We start from the raw sequence: 23,790 nt of genomic DNA, 5'->3' as shown, positions 1-23,790 counted from the left end.
TATCCAAAGACGTGGATGAATAATTATTTGATAAAATAACTTTAGTGACTGCCTTATCCTTATACCTCTATCCAGAATAAAAATTCCTTTCATTTATACCACTGTAATAACACACTCTGTTAAAGTGTCCGAAATGTACGTCCGACCCCGTGGAACTGCCCTGTACCCATGCATCGATGTGTGTGAGCACTGTATACTCAGAATTTTCCTGAGTCCTGTGAAAAAATATTACAGGCATATTACTCGGGTGGGATTCAAATCAATCAATCAATCAATCAATCAATCAATCAATCAATCAAAGGTCATTTTTAGAGCGCCAAAATCAAGAGTTTGTTCTAAGGCGCTGAGGCACAGTTGAATGGTTAGAAAGCCTGCTGGAACAGGTGAGCTTTAAGGAGTGTCTTGAATAAGGTTAGTGAACTGACATTTCTGATCTGTGCAGGAAGCTTATTCCACATTTTGGGGCCATTTACAGAGAATGATCTCTCTGCAAAAGTAGAATAGTGAGTTCTTGGCACAACAAAAAGGGAGCATGAGGTAGTTGAACGAAGATCTTAATTGTTGAGATCTTAATTCGAGCATGTCCATGATATACCCAGGAGCTTGCTTTTGGTACGCTTTATACATCAGGATCCTAACTTTGAAGGAGATTCTTTGAGTGATGGGAAGCGAATGTAGGATGAAGACTGATGGAGTCGTATTTGCGTATACTTAGAATCAATCAATGTGTCTGTGTTTGAGCCTGCGACTGTTGCTGAGATTCAAAGGGTTATAATGAAATCTCCTTCAAAATCCTGTGAGCTGGATCCAGTGTCAACATCCATGATGAAGCAAAACATTGATATATTTGTACCCTACATCACTAAGCTTGTAAACGAATCTCTCAGTTCCGGTTGTTTCCCCGATAGCCTCAAAGTTTCCTACATCAGGCCACTCAATAAGAAACCAAACCTGGACAAGGAGGTATTCAAAAACTACAGACCCGTTGCAAACTTAAAATAACTTGGAAAAGTCATCGAACGAGTAGTTTCATCACGTATTTCTGATCACATTCATGCTTTCAACCTGTCCGACGTGTTCCAGTCAGCATACAAGCCTTGCCATGGGACCGAGGCTGCACTAGTCCGTGTGAGCAACGATATTCTCTCTTCTATGGACAATGGTAACCTGACAGCACTAGTCCTGCTAGACTTGAGTGCTGCTTTTGACACTGTTGATCACAACATCCTTCTCTCTCGGCTCCAGAATCACCTTGGCATAGAGGACACAGCCCTAGCATGGTGCAAATCGTATCTCTACAATAGAACTCAGCATGTATGTAATGGCACCGCGATATCCGACCCTGTTGTTTTGAACCACTCTGTGCCACAGGGGTCGGTTCTCGGCCCGCAGTGGTTTACGCTATACACTTTACTGATTTGTGACATCATCCTGAAATTTAATCTGAATTACCATACATCGCAAAGGACACTCAGCTATACATCACGTTTAAATCTTCTCAAGAAAACGCCAATGCATCTATTGCAAGACTTGAGAAATGCATCCAAGAGATTCGACGTTGGACACAACAAAACTTCCTGAAGTTAAATGATGATAAGACAGAGTTCCTTCTATTTGGGTCACGTCAACAGTTAACTAAGGTTTCGGTGCCATACATCTCCATTGGTGATGCTCGGATAGCTCCCTCGCTGAAAGCTCGGAACTTAGGGGTTGTTTTTGATTCATCGATGACCCTTCAGCCACACATCAACAACATTGTTCGTTTATCATCATATCACATCAGGAATATAGGTAAGATTCGCAAGTACTTGGACAAAAGTGCCACTGAAAAGGTCATTCACGCATTTGTTACTTCTCGTCTTGACAACGACAATGCTCTTCTCTACAGTCTTCCTAACAACCAGATTTCCCGACTTCAACGGCTCCAAAATACTGCTGCCCGCATTGTGACACTGTCTAAAAAATCCTGTTCTATCACCCCCATTCTGAAACAACTACACTGGCTCCCTATCTCTCAACGAATCATCTTCAAGCTGATGCTCATTGTCCACAAAGCTCTTAATGGCAAGGCTCCCCACTATATTTCTGAACTGCTTCAAGTTTACACTCCATCAAGGAATCTTCGATCAAGTTCTATGCTTCTCCTCATTGAACCCAAGTCTCGACACTCATGGGGTGACAGGTCTTTTTCTTCAGCCGCGCCACGCATCTGGAACTCTCTACCACTTAATCTTCGATCTTGTCTTTGTACCGCAAAATTCAAGACTCTTCTCAAAACTTATCTTATGTCACAGGTTTTCAAGTACTAATTTTGTTGTGTCTGTTTTGTTTTGTTTTTGTTTTGTTTTTAGTTTTGTTTTTAATTTTACTGCGCCTTGAACACCCAGCAGGGTGGATATGTGCGCGCCTTGAACACCCAGCAGGGTGGATATGTGCGCATTACAAGTATTATTATTATTATTATTATTATTATTATTATTATTATTGTTATTGTCATTGTTATTGTTATAGTTATAGTTATTGTTATTGTTATTGTTATTGTTATTGTTGTTGTTGTTGTTGTTGTTGTTGTTGTTGTTGTTGTTGTTGTTGTTGTTGTTGTTGTTGTTGTTGTTGTTGTTGTTGTTATTGTTATTGTTATTGTTATTGTTATTGTTATTGTTATTGTTATTGTTATTGTTATTGTTATTGTTATTGTTATTGTTATTGTTATTGTTATTGTTATTGTTATTGTTATTGTTATTGTTATTGTTATTGTTATTGTTATTGTTATTGTTATTGTTATTGTTATTGTTATTGTTATTGTTATTGTTATTGTTATTGTTATTGTTATTGTTATTGTTATTGTTATTGTTATTGTTATTGTTATTGTTATTGTTATTGTTATTGTTATTGTTATTGTTATTGTTATTGTTATTGTTATTGTTATTGTTATTGTTATTGTTATTGTTATTGTTATTGTTATTGTTATTGTTATTGTTATTGTTATTGTTATTGTTATTGTTATTGTTATTGTTATTGTTATTGTTATTGTTATTGTTATTGTTATTGTTATTGTTATTGTTATTGTTATTGTTATTGTTATTGTTATTGTTATTGTTATTGTTATTGTTATTGTTATTGTTATTGTTATTGTTATTGTTATTGTTATTGTTATTGTTATTGTTATTGTTATTGTTATTGTTATTGTTATTGTTATTGTTATTGTTATTGTTATTGTTATTGTTATTGTTATTGTTATTGTTATTGTTATTGTTATTGTTATTGTTATTGAGCACATATCACCGACACAAGCCTTACCCCCTCTGTCGTCCTCTTGCAGTTTGGCCCCCACAATGGGTTTTTACGCATGCACGGAACTCACATGTTTTCTGTGTGATGATATTCTTGCGCAAAAAAATGTGTCAAATAAATGACATCAGCCATTTACTGACTTTTGAGAGTCCATCGAACATCTCCAGAAGAAAACCAAACTGATCTGAGATGACTAACAATGGAAATACTTCCGTTTGAACGCTAGTTTTTGGAAACCAGATCAACTAACATGTATGTTCAGATACGTTTGATATGGAATGAGCAAAGGTTATAATTTTTTTCGAACTTCTTGCAAGTTCTCTCAGGAGATTGTTGGTTCAAATCGTGCTCTACATGTGTAATAAATCTTTCTTTTTCTCAATCCCAAATTTCTTTTTTATTCAGTGGAAATCACAAGAAGGAGGTGCTTTAATGGACACCAAGTTGAAATGTGTTTTTGAGCTGCCTGCAAACCAAGTAACAACTGCCACTTCAGTGGTAAGTACATTTTATGGCAGAAAGCTTATATAAAACGTTCGAAGGCGGAAATATAAAACACGTTCGTTCAGGTCGGACAAAAAAAGAGGACGAGTTATCCAACACATGGGGACAGGAACAGGGCATGGGCATCAATCAGGGGGGTGGGGGAGGGGGGGGGGGGTTGGACAGGGGGACATGTGTCCCCCCCCTCCATCTTTTGGAGTTTGGGGGACATTAAATCAAAGTTCCCCCTCCCCCCACCCCCATGTTTTTTACCACCTTTATCATGAAGCCAGACCTACCAACTGTCCCGGGACAGTTCCGGTTTCTGAGTTTTGAAGACTCCAAAAATCTGGACTGTCTCGGTTTCCCAACTTTCCCGATTTTATTTTAAAAAAAATAAACAATTACTGGTGAACAACTGAGAACAAGTCTAGTTGTATCTTAGAGTCAAAACATTGTTCCTTGTTGTAATAAATGAGGGGTACGGTGGTAAAATCCATGTTTTAAAGTTCGTTGAATGGTTTGACAAGTTTTGATTTGCGCTATATTTAATGTGGCTGTGATCGCGCGCGAATATTTAACGCATGCACCGGTCCTATTATTTGCCTTTAAATCGCTGTCTACTCGCTTGTGCCGTCAACTCAACCACTACGCCAACTCACCAATGGCAGGGTATGGACTAGTCTTGACCCAAGGCGTCAGCGATCATTTAATATAAAGTGCAGTACAAATACACATGCAGTACCGATCATTGACACCTGCAGGAAAGCGCCCTCTGTTGTCGATATTGTACAAGCCCTGTGAAAATACAAGATGGCAGCCGACCGCTTTGTAGCTGAGAGATATCCTGGTGTCATGTGTTTTCAGTAGGATAACAGGAAAATTGTTCACAATCAAAAACTAAATTCTTTTTTTATAAATCATCTATCTAACATTTTTACAATGATACTTACACTTCATTGTGTGTTGAAATCTTAAAAGTTTTGTTTTTCTGTTCCGAGAGATAATCCACTATTTACATTGCTAATGTATGTACGACATTGGAGCGACGTCATATGTTTTCAAACCTTTCATTGGTTGGTATTTTATTGAATATTCAGAAGCTAGTATGGTGTGCAAAAAAACAAAAACAAAATCTCATTCAAATACTATTAAACAAATTTAATTCCATTTTTGTGCCAAGACTTGATTAAAATCCGGGATATCACAAGGCATGACAGTAAAGCACCCCAACCCTCTTGAAGCACAAACACTTGAAAACAATCTGTTTTCCCCCATTTCAGACCAGCAATGTTTGGTTTCAGGAGAGAAGAAACCAGTCTGTTATATTTTCTCTCTAATGTAGACATATTATTTATTACACTTATCAGGGCACACCATAGAATCCCAAATAGCAACCACATCACGTGATTGATCTAGTGACTAAAGGAGAATGAAACTCAACCTAGCAGATAATAATTTTGTTTTGAAATTTAGAGGTTGGATGATGTTTCTTAGACTCATTTGATTGTTGGCATAATAATGCATTAGTGATTTATGCCAAAAATTCGTAATTTTATAAATGTTTGAGCATTACCTACAACAGAAAACTTTATTCTCAGCACGATTAAGCCTGACAAAAATATAGACCGTGAGTAAACAGCAGAGCTTCTGTCATCTGCGCGGTGGAGCTTGCACAGGCTCGCGGTAAACGTGAATAAAAGTTTGGGTTCGAAAACATATATGAGGGTTGATAACATATGACCCTTCGGTAATTTTTTCAAAATTCTTACAACCGAAATGTAACATAAAACTTATCAAAATTTGTGGAATTTAAATGTTTATTGGAGGAGTTGACGGCGAGTTGACGCAACCAAGCAAGTTGACGGTAAGGGACAGCGTAAAAAATATTTTTATCGCTGCGGCGCCGCCGACCTGACCCTCTGAGGAGTTTTTGGCTGCGGCGCTGCCGAAGGGTTAGCAACTCATTAAATTTTGCCTATTGTGTGTCTTATCAGCTGGGTAACAATGGACGGAGAAGAAGCGCGGCGCGCTGCGGCCGGCCGAGGTTGTAAACTGCAGTGAACTGAATCATGAAATTGTATAGAAGGAATAGATGAATAGAGCAAGGCCTGGTCCTTGCGCTTTGATTAAACTGATCATTCTGGTTCTCTAAAAGTGTGTTAATTACTGCAAGATTTTGGACTATAAAAACGATGTTATGAATTTGTAACTGTTTCGTTTAGAATTTCTTAAAGGATCCATGTTCTTACCACGAGACAAAGCACAAGTAAAGTATAATTTTATTTCCGATACAAATTTAGTTTTTGTTGAACGTTCGTTTGTTCCCATCTCCCTTTTGGTATCTCATCAGCTGGATACAAAACAATGGACTGGAGAAGTGCGGCGAACTGCGGCCGGCCGTGATTGTAATAACAGTGGACTGAAATCTTAATGAAACCATGATGAAATACCATTCTTGTTCTCCCAAATTATTTTGGAATACATTTTAGGCCAACATTTAGGCTCCTCTCTTCCAACACATGTGTAGCAGTACTGAAATATTCCGGACGACTACTACAGAAATACATGTATTTTTTTTTAGTTTGTCCGCTTGTTTGTGTGTCTGGTTCTCTCCCCTATACAATGTACTGTGCAGTATGGCTCTCCAGAGCAGTTTGGCTCTCCAGACCTACATGTATGTGAGCGACGGCAATTTTGGGGTTTATGTAAACTAAACTGATGTCTCCTACAATTGCAGTTGTGCTTAAAAGACTCAAGTTGTTTAATATTGTTATTTTTCTACATGGAAGTTGGCAAATTGCACAAGAACCACCATCTCACTTGTAAATCATGTGGCGGGATACCAACAGGCGGGATACCAACTTCAGGGTGAAGTCCTTGGGATATCGACTTTCTGAAAAAACAATCCCGTTTTTTTTTCATTCCCTTAATATTTCCCCGTCCCTCAATATTCCCCCGTCCAGGTTTATTCCCCGTCCCAGGTTTATTTCCTCCTCCCGTTTTTTTTCATTCCCTTAATATTTTCCTGTCCCTTAAATCGCCCATGTTTATTTCCCCGTCCCAGGTTTATTTCCTCTTCCCGTTTTTTTTTTTTCATTCCCGTAATATTTTCCCGTCCCTTAATATTTCACCGCCCATGTTTATTTCCCCGTCCAAGGTTTATTTCCTCTTCCCGTTTTTTTTTTCCATTCCCTTAATATTTTCCCGTCCCTTAATATTTCACCGCCCATGTTTATTTCCCCGTCCAAGGTTTATTTCCTCTTTCCGTTTTTTCTCCATTCCCTTAATATTTCCCGTCCCTTATATTTCCCGGTCCATGTTCATTTCCCCGTCCCATGTTTTATTTGTTCTTGTTCTATTATATCCCCAGGCCCCTAACCCCAACCCCACCCCAAGGGTTATTTCCCCTTCCCAGTTTTTGTTTTCTAGTCCCTGGTTGTTTTATTTATCTACCCAACAACTCCTGGCATCAAAGGTAAAAAAAATCAAAAAATCCCCTTAGATGTGCAGCCATTGTAACTATTCTTATACAAAATGTAACATTTGTTGTAACTTGATACAAAGTATAATAATGCTTGACATTTTTTGTTTTGTATGCCAACATTACCACACTTATTGCTGAGAAATAAGCATGGGAAGGGGGGAATAAAAAAGGGATGGGGGAATACAAAAGGGATTGGGAAATAAAAAAGGGATGGGGGAATATTAGGGGATAAAAAACTGGGTAGTAGGAAATAACCTTGGGACGGGGAAGGGACGGGGAAATACTACGGGAAATAAACCTGGGATTGGGAAATAAACCTGGGACGGGGAAATAGATCTGGGACGGTGAAATGCGTATGGATAAAAAACAGGAAAGGGGAACAAACCTAGGACGGGAAATATTAAGGGACAGAGAAAAAACGGGGAAACAACCCAGGACGGCGAAATAATTATTACGGGACTGAGGAAAACAAATCTGGAAGTGGAAATAAACCTGGGTTGGGGAAACATCCTGGTACCTGGTAAGGGAAAACGCTAAGGGAGAAAAAAAAACAGGAAGGGGAAATCATGGAGGTAGAATAATAAACCTGAGATGGGGAATAAACCTGGGACGGGAAACGGAGAAAAAACGGGGAAACAACCCAGGACGGCGAAATAATTATTACAGAACTGAGGAAAACAAATCTGGAAGTGGAAATAAACCTGGGTTGGGGAAACATCCTGGTACCTGGTACGGGGAATTGCTAAGGGAGAAAAAAAAAAACAGGAAGGGGAAATCATGGAGGTAGAATAATTAACCTGAGATGGGGAATAAACCTGGGACGGGAAACGGAGAAAAAACGGGGAAACAACCCAGGACAGCGAAATAATTATTACAGGACCAAGAAAACAAACGGGAAATGGAAATAAACCTGGGATGGGAAAATATATCAAGGGACAGAGAAAAACCGGGGAAACAGTTCCCAGGATGACGAAATAATTATAACGGGAACAAGAAAAAAACGGAAATAGGAAAATAAATCTTGGATGGGAAATAAACCTGGGACAGGGAAAAAAAATTGTCCGCCGCTGCTCACTTGGCCACTCAGCATTGTGCAGCCCTGATACTTCAGCTTTTAAGGGGCAAGGCAGTTTTGCCTTGACTTTTTGTAAAAATTTAGGGCACCAAGGCAATTTTCAAAAATTTCAAAGGGCATCAAGGCAAAAATAAAAAGTTGCGAAGGGCACAACGGCAATTTGAAAAAAAACCACAACTTCGTGATGCCAGTAAAAAATAGTTCTTCAATTTTGTCCACTTCAATCGATTGCCTCATAATATACCCAATGTCAATGAATGCACTAACAACTAACCCACAGAAAAAGAAAGCATTCATCCAACTCAACAAAATTAACAAGATAAAGAAAAAATCTTACAATACACAATAAAATAATATCGTTGAGACGCTAAAATTCCCACGTAACTGCTCCATTTTGACAAGATGTTGACAGAATGATATACATCCATGCGGTGCGCGACGACTATGTTGTACATGGTGTATGTTACATGTACAATTATGCATGCATCGTGGGGGAGCATGTGCAGACGTTGTCAAGTCGTTGTCTCAAGGCGTGTGTTGCTGGTTCGCGTAATTTTACCAACAGAGGGCGTTTAGTCTCACACTATCGCATTGTTCTTAAACGCCCTCTAGCGTTCAATGTTTCTTGTATTATTATGTCGCACGTAAAGAACAATGACTAGCGGGCTTGAAATCTGCTGTTGTTGTGCATTACGTGCGTGAAATTGGGTGCGATTTCTGTGCGTGAAATTTACACAGACATAGTACATCGGGACTTTTTGGCTAATTTTCGAACTTGGACTTTGTTGAATAAAAAAAATTTTGAGAGAAAGGGCACTGATGAGAAAAGGGCACGGCAAACATTGCCGTCGTCGCCGTCGTGAAGTATCAGGGCTGATTATGTGTCCGAGGTCAATCCCTTTATCTCAGCAGACACATAAGGAACAGTAGACAATATTTTGATCTATATCTGGGGAGAAATCTGCGCTGTGTGGCACATTGTTTTTGCTCTAAAAGGTGCTGGGCGGAAGTTTTGAGTTCCCATCCAGCCCGCAGATGAAACAACTTGCTTGAATAAGATAATGAAAATAATGACCACGAAAACATGGAAACACCAGCGAAAACACAAAGGAAAAATCATCATGCAAAATGTGGATGTGGGGGAATTCGACCAAATATAACGGTGGAACTTCGAGCTGGATACATGTATCTATAATTTAGAGGTAGATTTTCTTTCACACAATTCATTATTTCTCATTCAGCTAAATAAATCATGCTTCGGCAAAATAGGTAATCATTTCAAATCATTGTACAATTTATGGTGGTCGGAAGGAGAGAACATTTCGTCAGTGGTGGTCGGGCGGGAAATCATGAGAGCTCGGCGGGTTTTCCTTCACCAACAACCTTGGGCAGTAGCCTACATGCCGTACCCACAGAAAAAATGTACACAAATCTGTCTGTCCGTTGACTTTGCTACGATCCTTGCCTCTGTGTTGGGGGGCTTTTTTAATCCTCTGCATGCACAGTGAGCGGCGCGCTGCAGTCGGTCACAATCTTTAGAAAATAGGACAATGATCATGGTCCATTGTTACGCATGATACTCTATGCGCCGCACTAAGCCGAGGTTTGTCGGGCCGCGGCCCGCCGACCCTCGGCGCTTCTCGCCGATAAAAGTATTTTTAACGCTGTCCCTAAGTAGTTGGACCCTATTTCCCAATGTGCGTTGCTGACCGACTGTTAAATCATGAACATTTTATTGGAAAAGGAGTTTTTTATACAACTGATCCTCAAATTACGAACCCATAAAAAGGGTTGTTGACCAAAAAAGTATTACCAAGGGCAGAAATTAGGGGGTAAGATTGTCCAAAAATGGATAACGAAAAAACCCCACTTTTTTTCCCCATGTTTTGAAAATTGTTTGCGTCTACTTCACTCATACTTACCTGTAGAGCACAATACTATTATGCATATTTCCCTATACCGGCAGGTAATATCGCTAAGAATTAAATAGCACCCCATAGTGCCCCGCAGGGTACCAAGTGATCTTCCTCTTTTCTCTTAGCGGCAGGAGGGTGAGACGTGGTTTTTAATAACTAGCAAGATTTATTCTTAAAACGTCCCCATTTCTGCTTTGAGAAGCTTTCTTATAAAATCCTACGACCAGTACGGTTCGTGGAACTGTCGTAGTTTGTGGTGTTTTGATTGATTTAATTGTGTGAGAAGAAAATGAAGCGTTTTGGGAGGACAAAGTCTGTCGTAACTGAGGGAAATTACACCCCCTCGGGACAGTCCGAGTCCTCGGTAGGCTGTGTCGGCGACACTACGTTGCCGTCCCAGTCTACCGCCCAGCACCCACAGCCACTGTCGGCTGCGGGTGCTGGCAGTCCCACTGGTGATGTCGGGGGGCCGAGTACTCGGTTCCCGGTATCGGCCAAAGATAGTGGGACTGGCAAATGCAAGGCTGTGTCCAAGGGGCGAGTTACCCGAGCCCCCCAAGGCGGAACTTAAGTCTAAGAAAGGTCGAGTTGGTAAGCAAGACGTGGTACCGGGTCTGATGCTTGCCACCGACCAAACCCAGAGTACCGGGCAGCCCATTGTGGCTAGCCGTCATGGCTCAATGGGTTCTGGCCTCTCGGGCCCCCCTGGCACAGTGCAATACATCACGGGTGACCGGGGCGGGTTGTTAACCGATGCCTGCCGGTATAGGGAAATATGCAAAAATAGTATTGTGCTCTACAGGTAAGTATTCCCTTGTAGACCCTGCCCACACTTCTGTGGGGGGAAATAATTTTACAAATGGGCTAGTAACAAAAAATTTGCAGGCGACCCAACCAAAGTTTGACCCTAAAATAGTTATGTATACAGTTTTCGATGTTCACCTCCCGCAACAACAAAATCAGTCCAGATTTGTCCTTATTTCTGGGATACAAATGTTGGCAGGTCTGTGAAGCCCAAGTATTGCAGTTGTAAAGCCAAACCCTGTGTCCTGCCATGGGCATGATGGGCTAATTAATCCTGGGGGCAAAGGATGACATGACTTTTTGAAGGGTGGGGGACACTATATCAATTGTACCCCTTCAAAATTGGACAAACAGTTCTCAATCAGCAACCACGATTTGTCAGCCTCCAAAAGTGCACGCAACCTTGGAGTTGTGTTTGACAAACTGTTCAACACCTCAAGTGTGTGGAAAAGCGCTAACTTCCATCTTTGTAACATACATGACATACATGTATGCCAAAATTCGTAACTACTTGGCTCGTGGTACAGCTGAGAAAGTCATCCATGCTCTGGTCTCCTCCCGCTTGGATTGTTGCAACTCGCTCTTGGTTGGACTTCCAGCTACATCTACTTCTCGTCTGCAACGTGTACATAATAATGCCGCTCGAGTCGTTGTCCAAGCCAAAAAATACGACCACATTTCGCCCGTCCTAAGACGCCTACATTGGCTCCCCCTTGCAAAGAGGATCACCTTCAAAATCTGCCTCCTTGTGCTCAAAGTTCTGCATGGAAAAGCCCCACAGTATCTTTGTGAACTAATCTCCACTAAGCACAGAAGTTGTGCTCTACGGTCTGCTGGATCTCACTTGCTGGTAGAGCCAAGGTCTAGAACAATTCATTATGGAGACCGGGCTTTTGCCAAAGCTACTTCTCCCCTATGGAATAAGCTGTCTCACTTCGCAAAACAACATCACTCATCAACTTCAAGAGGGAACTAAATACACACTTATTTATATCAATATAAACCACAAGGGAAAATGAGTGGGTAAATTTGTAAATGATTTTTGGGGTTGAACAAAGAATTGACTAGAGTGGGATTTGACCTCCGGATTAGCGTGCCGGCGCTCTACCAACTGAGCTATCTAGCCCTATATTGGCGGTTTCCCTACACACTTTTTTACTTAGACTTTCATTGGGTTTTATCCAAGTTCACTTATGTTTATTCTTCATTTTCTATTGTAAAATGTTTTTTAAAAATGAGTATGCAGGCGCCTTGATCGGTTTACTGGAGAAGTGGAGAAGTGCGCATTATAAATCCATATTATTAAGATTTACCACAAAGCATCTTAAATGAAATTTTTTTAGCGGGCCCTTAAGCGGGCCCGGACCCCAAGCTGTAAAGGCTTCTCACACGAATGCTCCATCAGTGATAGATTTCACCTCTCCCCCCCATTTTTTGGCGAGCCTATGTAATACCAATTTCCATCCGTCTGTCCGTCCGGCCGTCTGCGTTGAAGTTTTTGGAAATGTTAAAGTTTTTGGTTTAAGTTTAAGTCTTTGAGTTGAGTTGTTTTGGTATGAACAAGCCCAAGTGAGATTGTTATATATAATTGCCAGTCATTTTTTTGGTAATTCTCACCTATATTTTCAAATAATGTTGAAGTTTTTGGAATAATTTTTTTTTAAAGTATTTTGAATAAAAAAAATGTTAAAGGTTTTGAAATAACAAAAATAATTTTTTTCAGGCTCAAACATTGACATCTGGAAATCTTAAAGTTTTAAATAACTTGTTTTAAGCAAAAATCAAACTCTCTGTCACTTGTTTCAGTTCAATAAGCTGAAACAATGAAAAACTTAATAATAAACATTTATATAGCGCCATCTATCTAGGCAACAAATCTGAGGCGCTGGAGAGGAAAAAAAACAAAAACAAAGAAGTTTATACGAAGGAAAAGGAAACATAAACGATCATAACTCCTGGTTGCAATGATGTACTGACTTGAAACTCAAGTCAACTATTGCTTCTCCCATGTAGATTCATAGGAATAGATAAAACTCAAAGAATTAATCAATGGTTTCCGTTAAGTGTGCTAAAACGATGAAAACTTGAATAGGCATAACTCCTTATTTCCATGATGTCCGGACTTGAAACTGAAATCAAATATTGCTTCTTACATAAAGATGCATATGAAAAAATCAAACTCAAAGAGTGCAACACTGGTTCCAGTTGAATGAGCTGAAACAATGAAAACCTTAAATGGTCATAACTCCTTTTTGCAGTGACGTACTGACTTGAAACTTGAATCAAATATTGCTTTGAACATGTGAATTTACATGAAAAGATTAGATTTAAAGAATGTATCACTTGTTCCAGTTGAATGATACCATGTTCCAGAACAATGATAACCTTTAATCTCCTTATTGCACGGATGTACCGATTTAAAATTTAAATCTGATATTGCTTCTTAAATGTAGATTAAATGAAAAATATACTAGATTTAGTGTTTGTAGAAACAAACACTAGGTGTTCGGGTATCTATGGGTCAGTGTTGGAATCTATGAAAAGAATAACTTGTTGGAAATAGCTCGTCAAATCCAAAGAAATCAAAGTGAAAACGGATTACTTGTATACACTTCAATTGTTTATTTCTACCACCATGGTTTCAACGGGAACTATAAACAACATGCATACAACGAATATTCACAAGAAAAAAACAAGCTGAAAATCATTTTGCTCTTGATAGCATTTTTCAAAACAGTAAACTTTTGTTAAACAGATTTCTAAACTTGTGACGTCATAGCTAAGTTCTTATCGAGAGATTTGAATTTAAGTACATGTACGTACTTAGTAAACTAACAAAAAATGTTGTCAGCAGACGAAAGCAAATATTAACTTGTTCACGTCATTATCTGTAAATTTAAAGGATGGGTCAAACTTTATTTCATACAGTGCGAACTTGTCGGAAGGCCAGATACTTTAAATTGCTCACCAAGGCGCAGGAAGATTTTGTTCAATTCATCTTCAGAATTGAAAGGGTCATTGAAAGGGGCACTTGTTTTTAATCAAAATGTAAAACAAAGGCAAACCGAGGAAACGGCAAACCTAAGCCCCTCTTGAATTTTGACTAGAAACATAATGAGTTACAAATGTAAGTACTATTTCTACCTGTAACGTGTATCATGGAAATAAGGAATGCAACACAGTGAGTGGAAGTCTGTCACTGGATCCAAAACCATTCTGCTGAATTGTTCATTCCAGTGGTTGATCAAAACATGACCAAAGTTCGTCTTTTTGTGCTTGTATTTTTTCACGTAATTAAAAGTCTTAGGTGAAGTAGGTGACCATCTCATCAAAACTTTGTCTTCAATTCCACCTTCACAAAAAGGAAATAATTTGACGCCGAACATGCATTCGTTTCCGTTGCGTAGGTTCCGCCATTATTATTATATGCATTGATCATCGGCACAGCGTAAAACCATAGAGCAAGGAACAGAATGAGTTACAACTCCGGTCTTAATCACCGAAGCTCAAAATTAACCCGATTAGTACTGCATCCACCTCCAGTGGAAACACTATGGATGTGAATCGCAGCGCCTGTAAAAGGCTGCCCACATTCCGACCGCAGCTAGCTCTTTGTACCCCATGTGTGTTACCGCCTTTCGCTGCCGTCGCTGGTATCACGTCGTTTTCCATTCATAATTATTGGAGTGGTAAAGTAGCAACAAACAAGCTCAACGCTGTGCGCAGAAGACGATGTTAGCCACGTTGCATGCGCACAGTGCTACATTAGAAACTGTCGACTTTGAGCTTTCTACTGAGTTTTGAAGCAAACAAATCGGCCTTTCCTGTGATGAGTAATGACACTTGTTAGGTTTTGCTGATCGGAAAAATAGTGAAATATGTAATATTGATTTTTTTATCATGAAAAGAATGTCAGTGGTCTCAGGCCGTTGAAAACGAATTGAGATTGTTTGCAAAAGGTTTTTCCTATCGGGGTATAAGCATTTGAACAGTAGACACAATTAGACACAAACTGAAAAAGGGAATATAAAATTGATTTTTTTATTTTACTTTTAGGCAATTTGGGGTGGGATATTTTTGGTTAAGAAAATGGAGACAGCCGTAATTATTCAACTGATTTTGTGTTTGTTTTATAAGAATATTACAAAGAGGTGATTCCTATACACAAGTTTGTATATACTCAGCGCCTTGAGTACCTTGTTTGGTAGATACGTGCGCTATATAAGAATTCGATATTATTATTTTCTTTTGCTAAAATCATTGATCAATGGTCGTGGGTTTGAATCCCACCTGAGTAACATGCCTGTGATATTTTTTCACAAAACTCTGGAAAGTACTGAGTAAACAGTTGGAAAGTACTGAGTATACAGTGCTAACACACATCAGTGTATGGGTAAAAAAACAAAATTAATATTCTTTATCCCCAATGCAAATTTAACATCTCTTATATCATTGCGGTAACCGCTGCCAAAACATAGTACTCGAACTGCCTCTAGCTACCTGGCAACCTTGTTAGGCTAGTTGGTAAGACACTGCTCTAGAATTGCAAGGGTCGTGGGTTCGAATCCCACCCGAGTAACATGCCTGTGACATTTTTTCACAGGACTCTGGAAAGTACTGAGTATACAGTGCTAACACACATCGGTGTATGGGTAAAAAAAAAAATAATAATATTCTTTATCCCGATGCAAATTTAACATCTCTTATATCGTTGCGGTACCCGCTGCCAAAACATAGGATTCGAACTGCCTCTAGCTACCGGGCAACCTCGTTAGGCTAGTTGGTAAGACATTGCTCTAGAATTGCAAGGGTCGCGGGTTCGAATCCCACCTGAGTAACATGTCTGTGATAATTTTTCACATGACTAGGGAAAGTACTGAGTATACAGTGCTAACACACACCAGTGTATGGGTAAAAACAAAAATTAATATAAAATCATTGAAATGTCGTTATTCTTAGCTTAAATCATCCTTGTTGTATGCCGTTTGGTTGAGAAGGACTAAGAATAGTGTAATTGGCCATTTCAACTTGGTTTTAGGTGTGGTTCCTTTGAATTTCTTTTAACTCATCCGCCTATGCCACCCGCTCATCGCACGACAAAACACTTCTTCACATCACCAAAATTAAATCATGCACGGGAGATCCCTTCCCAGTAACATCCGGGAAGCCAACACACTTGAACAGTTCAAAAATATGCTCAAAACTCACTTATTTGTTTAATCTGGCCATTTTGTTTTTGCTTGTACTGTTTTTTGTATCTTTGTCATTGCATTGTTTGTTTGTATGTAAATTGTAAAGCGCTCCGATCTTTGTGGGGCGCTATAAATATGCTTACATTATTATTATCTATCAAATAATAAACCACAAGGGAAACTGACTGGGTACATTTTAAAATGATTTTGGGTTGAACAAAGAAAAATTGACTAGAGCGGGATTTGAACCAACGACCTCCGGTTTAACCCTAACCCTTACATTATTATTATTATATTATTATAGCGGCAGGTTGAAAAGTCTTCAAAAAGGAATTTTGTGGTGGAGTTTTGTGTAGTCACTTAAAAATTTACAAACATGTTGCAGACCTACCAAGTCTCACGCATTAGGCGTGAGACTCACGCATTTGGGCTCTGTCTCACGCTCACACACACAGCAACCATTTTCTCACGCATTGGGGCCAGACCGAGAAAACATAAAAATTAACGACATGCATTGCCAAATCGCGCTCGTGTGTACAAAAAAACGCAATCTACAATGTTTGCACAATCTTCACTGCACGCAGTTTATCAGAATCATCATTTTTTGTACAAACTTTGTACAAACAGAGCGCAAATTTGCTGATTGCGCACGCTTTATTGCGCACAAGTTTTTCCCGATTCGTTTAGAAAATTCGTTAAGTGCACTCCACTAGCGAAGACACAACAGGCAGAAGAAGTGAGCGGAGGATTTTGGACATCATTTTTAGTAAAAAATTTTTTAGTTTGGAAGGAAATAATCTGACACAATCGTACCTCCATATTAACCATCAACATCTCCTGTGTACCTCATGTGAGTTTTAATTATTCTGAAGACGTTTTTGATGCATTTTGGAACACTTTTTTGTCCACAATTAAATTTCTGATTTTTTTTTAATTTAAAAAAGAAAAGAAAAAAGAAAGTTGGGCGGCGATTTAGAAAGGCCTTCTAAAACTGGCAATTTTTTTTTTCGGGGGGGGGGGGGGGGGTTGAGCTTTGGAAAATCTCACGCATAGCTGGCCTCTGGACTTGGCATCTCTGATGTTGATTGTCAGGCAGGCCTCAAACCGTACACATGTACATGTATGTGTGAAGTTTGAAAAGGTCATAACTGCTTAGAATACAAAAATAATTAGTTTTTTTTTCGGAAAAAGCCCGAACAACTCTTTGTGAGGTGTTCAGGCAATGTCAACCCGAACAACTCTTGCCCGAACAACTCTTTGTTTTTGTTCGTTTTGTGTGTTTTTTTTTTTTTTTTTTTTTTTTTTTTTTTTGGGGGGGGGGTTTCTTCGTCTTCTCCGCGTCGATTGTCCGCAAGAAAAAGCATACTTGCGGAGCTTGCAAAGTTTAAACTTTGCACACAGGTAGACAATACAAAAGTTGTTAAGTCACAAGATACACTAAAATTCAAAGTTTGTTATTTCAAAAAATCATAACTTTTGATCTACATGAGGGATTCTTACAATCAATACATCATCGGAAAGGTCATTACAAACTCTCTAAACGCCTCACAGACATGACCTCCTTTTGACCTTGTCTGCTGATTCAAATCAAATTTATTGTACAGGTGTATATTTTCTTCAAAAAGAAATTTTTGGTTTTATCTATGACCATACTGTGTTGAAATCATCGGTTCCCGTCCGCCCACTGAAGTTAAGCAACATCGGGCCTGATCAGTACTTGGATGGGAGACCAGTTGATGACCAAATTTTTTATTATTCATTTTTTTCTTTAATCTTTTTCTTCTCCTATTAAAAGCTTCGTTTTTAGTCTGTTTTCAAGGCGTTTTCAACAAACATTTCCCTTCCGGTTAGTTAGTCTCTTCTTCAGTTGTCATTATGCATAAGTTCCTATGTCCTCAACCACAAAAGCTATTTTGACAAACTATACATCACATGAAAGGGCCTTACGTACTTCACAAATATGGGTATGTTGGTGACCTTCTCTTGACCGTTTGACCTTTCTAAACCGGAAGTGCCTGCATAAAGGCGTTAATTAATGGCTTTTAGGTTGAAATGTTTGATTTCTTTGAACTTTGACGAGCTATTAACAACAATTTTTTCATTGATTCAAACACTGAACCAACAATAGCCGAACATCTAGTGTTTGTGTATTTGTTTCTACAAACACTAAATCTAGTTGTGTGGTTTTTCTTGGTGGGGGGGGGGGGTATTATTCCTCTCCGCGTCGATTTTCCGCAAGAAAAAAAATAGTTGCGAAGCTTGAATTAAGGTGAAACTTTGCATGCAGGTAGATAATAACCAGTACATGATACAAAAGTTGCCACGATGACGTCATCTGTTGGTGAAATATACTAATTCAAGGTTTATTATTTCAAAAAGTCATAACTCAAGAAGTTTTAAAAAGGTATTCCAACAATGAATAACCTCATCGGAAAGGTCTTGCAAAGAGCTTTTAACGCTTCACAGACACTGACTCCACTTTGACCTTGTCTTACGGTTCAAATCGGAAGTTGAAAATTCAAAAATTCATATAGTAAAGAAATATGTCAATCCCCATAGTTTCACGCTCCATGTGCCTCTCTTAATATTTATGCATGACGTCATAATTCTTACCCAAAATGAGGCTATAGGCGCCGCATGTCACAACCACTTGCAGTGGCTGCGCCTATCACCTTGTTATGGGTTAGCATTGTGACGTACCCCATGCATAAATATTAAGAGAGGCATTTACCTAGAGCACCCTATGGAGGTTTGTGTATTATCTGCGTTGAAGGCGTTTTCAAAACACATTTCCTATTTCTATTTCACAATATCCATTGTGATTAATAATGTGATTGTTTTTATATCTTTAAAATAATGATAGTTGGAGACGGGCAACTCAGGAAAAACTGGTAAAGTGGAGAGTCCAGGGAAGTCAGCAGAGAGGGATCTTGAGTCTGTAGTGGAAGAATGTAGGAATTTAAGACAGGAGATAAGTAATCTTAGGACAGAAAACACAACCTTAAGGGTAAGTCATTTTCATTTAACTCAAAACAAAGATATGTGGTATGGGGGGGGGGGAGAGAGAGCCAGAGTCTGCATACATATGACTTTCAATGGTGAATACCATATTTTCCTGCGGATAAGACGCATCTTATCTGACTTTTAGACCCACAAAACATTTTTTTTATGATCACTGCGTGAAATAAAAATTACCTTCTTGTCCAGTTCAAATCAACGATCTTTGTGTGAAGAATCCTTACTCAATAATGCGGTCAAACAAGGCTATTCAGACACTGAGACCGTATTTTCGTTCGAAAAATGCCGCAATCCTCCAGATTGTCATTTCATTCCAACATGCCGCAACGTGTTGATCCCCCTTGTTGAGCGTGCTTGCACTTGAACAATGCCGCAATGTGTCCAGCTTTCGGCCCAACAAACGTCGCCGTTGTACAAACGATTTTCTTTCGTCTAGCAGTTGATACTTCCCCTTGTATTAAGAATATTGTTATTGACTATTTCAACTTGGTTTCAGGTGGTTCCTCTGATGTTTAACCCAGGGGAGGGGAGGTGGTGTCTGCCGGGCCCAATGCAGCAAAACTTTCGTTTGGCAGTTGATACTTCCCCTTGTATTAAGAATATTGTTATTGGTCATTTCAACTTGGTTTCAGGTGGTTCCTCTGATGTTTAACCCAGGGGAGGGGAGGTGGTGTCTGCCGGGCCCAATGCAGCAACACTTTCGTCTGGTGATTGATACTGGTATTAAGAATAGTGTTATTGGTCATTTCCACTTGGTTTCAGGTGGTTCCTTTGATGTTTAATTCAGGGAGGGTAGTGGTCTGTCGGGCCGCGCCCAATGCAGCAAAACATTTGTCTGGCGGCTGATACTGTCTTGTGTTAAGAATAGTGCATTAGGCCTATTGGTAATTTCAACTTGGTTTTAGGTCGTTCCTCCGATGTTTAACCCCGGGGGTGGGGGTGTCTGGCAGGCCCAATGCAGCCAAATTATGAATCAAGGGCCACAACTTAAATAGCATACACCTCTGGTGTCGTTATTAAATTACGGGCTCTTAATGTTTGAAAAGAATACCACCACAACGCACGGTGGGGGAGATTTTAGCATATTTTAAGAGGCTGTATCTCGGAAACGATATGGAGTATGGATTTAATTTTTGGTGTGTGTTCATTTAAGCCATAGTGGAACAGTTAGACAAAGTTTCATGTAAATCTGAGCTAATTTGACAACTGGTTAATTTCAACCCATAGGTTTGTACACTAAATATTTGGGGGAGGGTGTCTGGCAGGCCTAATGCAGCAGAAAACTTGACTGGCGGTTAAGCTTGGGCGATATCACGATATTATCGAATATCGCGATATTAATTTGGACACGATTTCGATATCGGATGGATTTGGTTTTAATCGAAATATCGATATATCGCGATAATCGCGATATATCGATATATCAATTAAATATCGCGATGTATTTGCTAGCTGAGACATCTTGCACCCCATAGGTTTGGAGTAAAACCAGAAGAATAGGTCATTAGAACACCTCTCTTATGCTAGGACTGTCTCTTCTACAACTTTCACTTGGAGTTTTAAGACTGATGATGTCAAATTTCATTAATCGCGATTATATCGAATATTGCGATATATTGTCGGCGATATATCGTGAATAAAATAAATCGATATCGCCCAAGCTTACTGGCGGTTGATATTTTTTACTTAGTATCATGGTAATGACCATTTTCACTTGGTTTCATGTGGTACCTAGAATGTTTGATTCAGCCCTCTTTGTTGGGGGTCCATGCGCTACACAGCGGGGGGTCTCCGGCAGACATCCATATCTGACTATGTCAGGTTATCCACTAAATGTTCCTGTACTCAAATATTGGTACCTCGTTCCTTTAACCAAAGTGCTCTAGGCTGCCGCTCTATATCTCCAGTTTAGCAACTCAAAGCCGCTCTACATTGCAAGCTTTTACAGACGGCCCTCAGCAAGTTCTGTCTCACTAGAGGAACTAAACAACTCCACCTCCAAACTTATGTATAAACATAACCATTGGGGGTGATTTTAATGCACCAGACATAAACTGGGACACATGGCAAACTACAAATTCATCTACAGCCTCAAGTCACCCCAAACTTCTATCGCTGCTATTTGAGAACTCGCTCTCCCAAATGGTCAGACAAATTACCAGACCGATTTCAAGTTGACTTAAATTTACTTCATGCTCCGGTACTTGTGAACAACGTAGAAGTCCTACCAGGCATCTCCGATCACAACATTGTTCTATTCGACATCAACACTAGACCAAATTTCCAGAACAAACCACCTCGCAAAGTCTATACTTACAAAAAGTCAGACCCTCTCTTACTACGATCCAAAGTGTCCTCATTTTGTTCACGACTTTCAAGCCTCTAACCCAGGGAACAACACTGTGGACTTCAACTGGTGTACTATTAGAGACAACCTTCAAAAGGTAATGGAGGCGCATGTTCCTTCCAAAATGTAAAAAAACAACCGACAGTTACCATTGATAACAGTCCCCATCAAACGCCAGATGAGGAAGTGTGACAAATTTTTTAGTCGAGCTCGTCAGTCAAATCTACACCATTATTGGAATGCCTCTCGTAAGCAAAGAAACTATGTCGCAAAGATTGTTGATCAAGCTCACAAACTTATATCAACAACGTCATTGGTGATAGTTTTAATGAAAACCCCCAAACTTTCTGGAACTTTGTGCGACTCAAGCGCACTGAAAACCTTGGTATCCCACCACTGAGGAAAGACAACAGACTGTTCACCACAAATCAAGAAAAAGCCAACGCACTCAACACTCATTTCAAATCTGTGTTTACTGAGGAACCTGACTCTGCAGTCCCCTCCAAAGGCACCTCACCGTACCCAAGTATACCAAGCCTAAAGATTCACACTGCTGGTATTGCTAACAACTCTCGAACCTAAACCCAACAAAGTCTGGAGGGCCAGATGAGCTGGCAGCAAGGTTTTTAAAGATCGTTGCAAATGATTTAGCCCCTGCATTGAGATTCTTGTTTCAGCAGTCTTATGACAGTGGCAAACTACCAGCAATGGAGCCAAGCCCTTGTAACATCCATCTACAAGAAGGGTTCAAAGTCAACCCGTCAAACTATAGACCTATATCACTCACTTGTCTCCTTTGTAAGATCATGGAGCATGTCATCCTGAGTCATATATCTAAACATCTCAATACCCACGACATCCTGATAGACAACCAACATGAGCTTCCGTCAATGCCTGTCAACTCATGCAACACAACTCATATCAGCCACAGATGACTGGGCCAACGTTCTAAACAAACGCAGCCAAACTGACGTAGCCTTACTTGATTTCAGTAAGGCATTCGATAAAGTTCCACACAGGCTTCTAGTAGCTAAACTAAAGACAGCAAAAAAGGTAACGCGGCTGTTAGCACCTATAATTTTAAAATTGTTACTCAAATTCTAAAAACGAAAATACCAGGAGACGGAAAATTTTATTACGGTGATTTAGACACCTTGTTTGTTACATTTGTTGTCGCGGTATGTGCTCACAGGTAAAAAGTGCCCATTTCCATAGTTGCAGTAATTCCTATTGACATGATTGATCTCTCCTCTGATTCAGCGCGAAGCTAATAGCGGCAATTTTTTTGTCAATAGGAGTAACTGCAACAATGGAAATGGGCACTTTTCACCTGTAATCACTTACCGGGACAACAATACTCAACCGATTGTAACAAACAAGATGTCAAAATCATTGTAATTAAATTTGATGTCTCCAGGTATTTTCATTTTTAGAATATGAGTAACAATTTTGAAATTATAGGTGCTTTTACAACAGTCGCGTAACTTTTTTGGCAGTCTTTAGATCACTATGGCATCAGAGGACCAACACTAGGATGGGTTAAGGCCTTCCTTGCAGATCGCTCCCAAGCAATCTCTGTCAATGGTGTCCACTCACCTTGCATAAATGTCACATCTGGGGCACCCCAAGGATCAGTGCTGGGACCAGTCTTATTCCTGCTTTACACTATATTCAAGATATTCAAGATTCAACAAAATCCACTGTCCGTCTCTCTGCCGATGAAAGCATCCTATATACAGGGAGATCTGCTCACAAGAAGACCACATAATTATCCAACAAGACCTGGACACCCTTGCTGTGTGGTCTGATCATGGCTGATGTCCTTCAATATCACCAAATGTGCCACTCTCTCAATCACTTGTAAGAGAAAACAGAGTATTTACCAGTACTCAATGCTTGGTGACCATTTGAATAGGGTCACTGAACACGTAATACTTGGGCGTCACTATCTCCAATGATCTTCGCTGGTCCAAGCAATGTACCAAAGTCATTTAAAAAAACTCATCGCATTCTCTGCCTCCTGGCGCAGGACACTATCACCATGTACAACAGAGGTCAAAGCAAAAGCCTTCAAATCTCTTGTTAAACCCCAACTAGACTATGCATGTGAGGCATGGAACCCAACAACCATCACTGATATAAACCAGCTTGAACAGGTCCAGCGGCAAGGAGCG

At 39.7% G+C, this 23,790-nt stretch overlaps 1 protein-coding gene across 1 annotated transcript in view; it reads left to right on the top strand.

The window, feature by feature from the left end:
* The window catches only part of LOC139935365 (vesicle-associated membrane protein-associated protein A-like), a 60,519-nt gene that overhangs the window by 27,011 nt on the left and 9,718 nt on the right, over positions 1 to 23,790 (top strand). The window contains exons 4-5 of the mRNA XM_071929911.1: positions 3,700 to 3,792; positions 19,115 to 19,258. Of these exons, the coding sequence (XP_071786012.1) occupies positions 3,700 to 3,792; positions 19,115 to 19,258 (237 nt within the window). The remainder of the gene's footprint in view (positions 1 to 3,699; positions 3,793 to 19,114; positions 19,259 to 23,790) is intronic.

The sequence above is a fragment of the Asterias amurensis genome, chromosome 3, assembly GCF_032118995.1.
Source record: "Asterias amurensis chromosome 3, ASM3211899v1".
Taxonomy (NCBI): Eukaryota; Metazoa; Echinodermata; class Asteroidea; order Forcipulatida; family Asteriidae; genus Asterias; species Asterias amurensis.
This window is presented reverse-complemented; position numbering and strand designations above follow the sequence as displayed.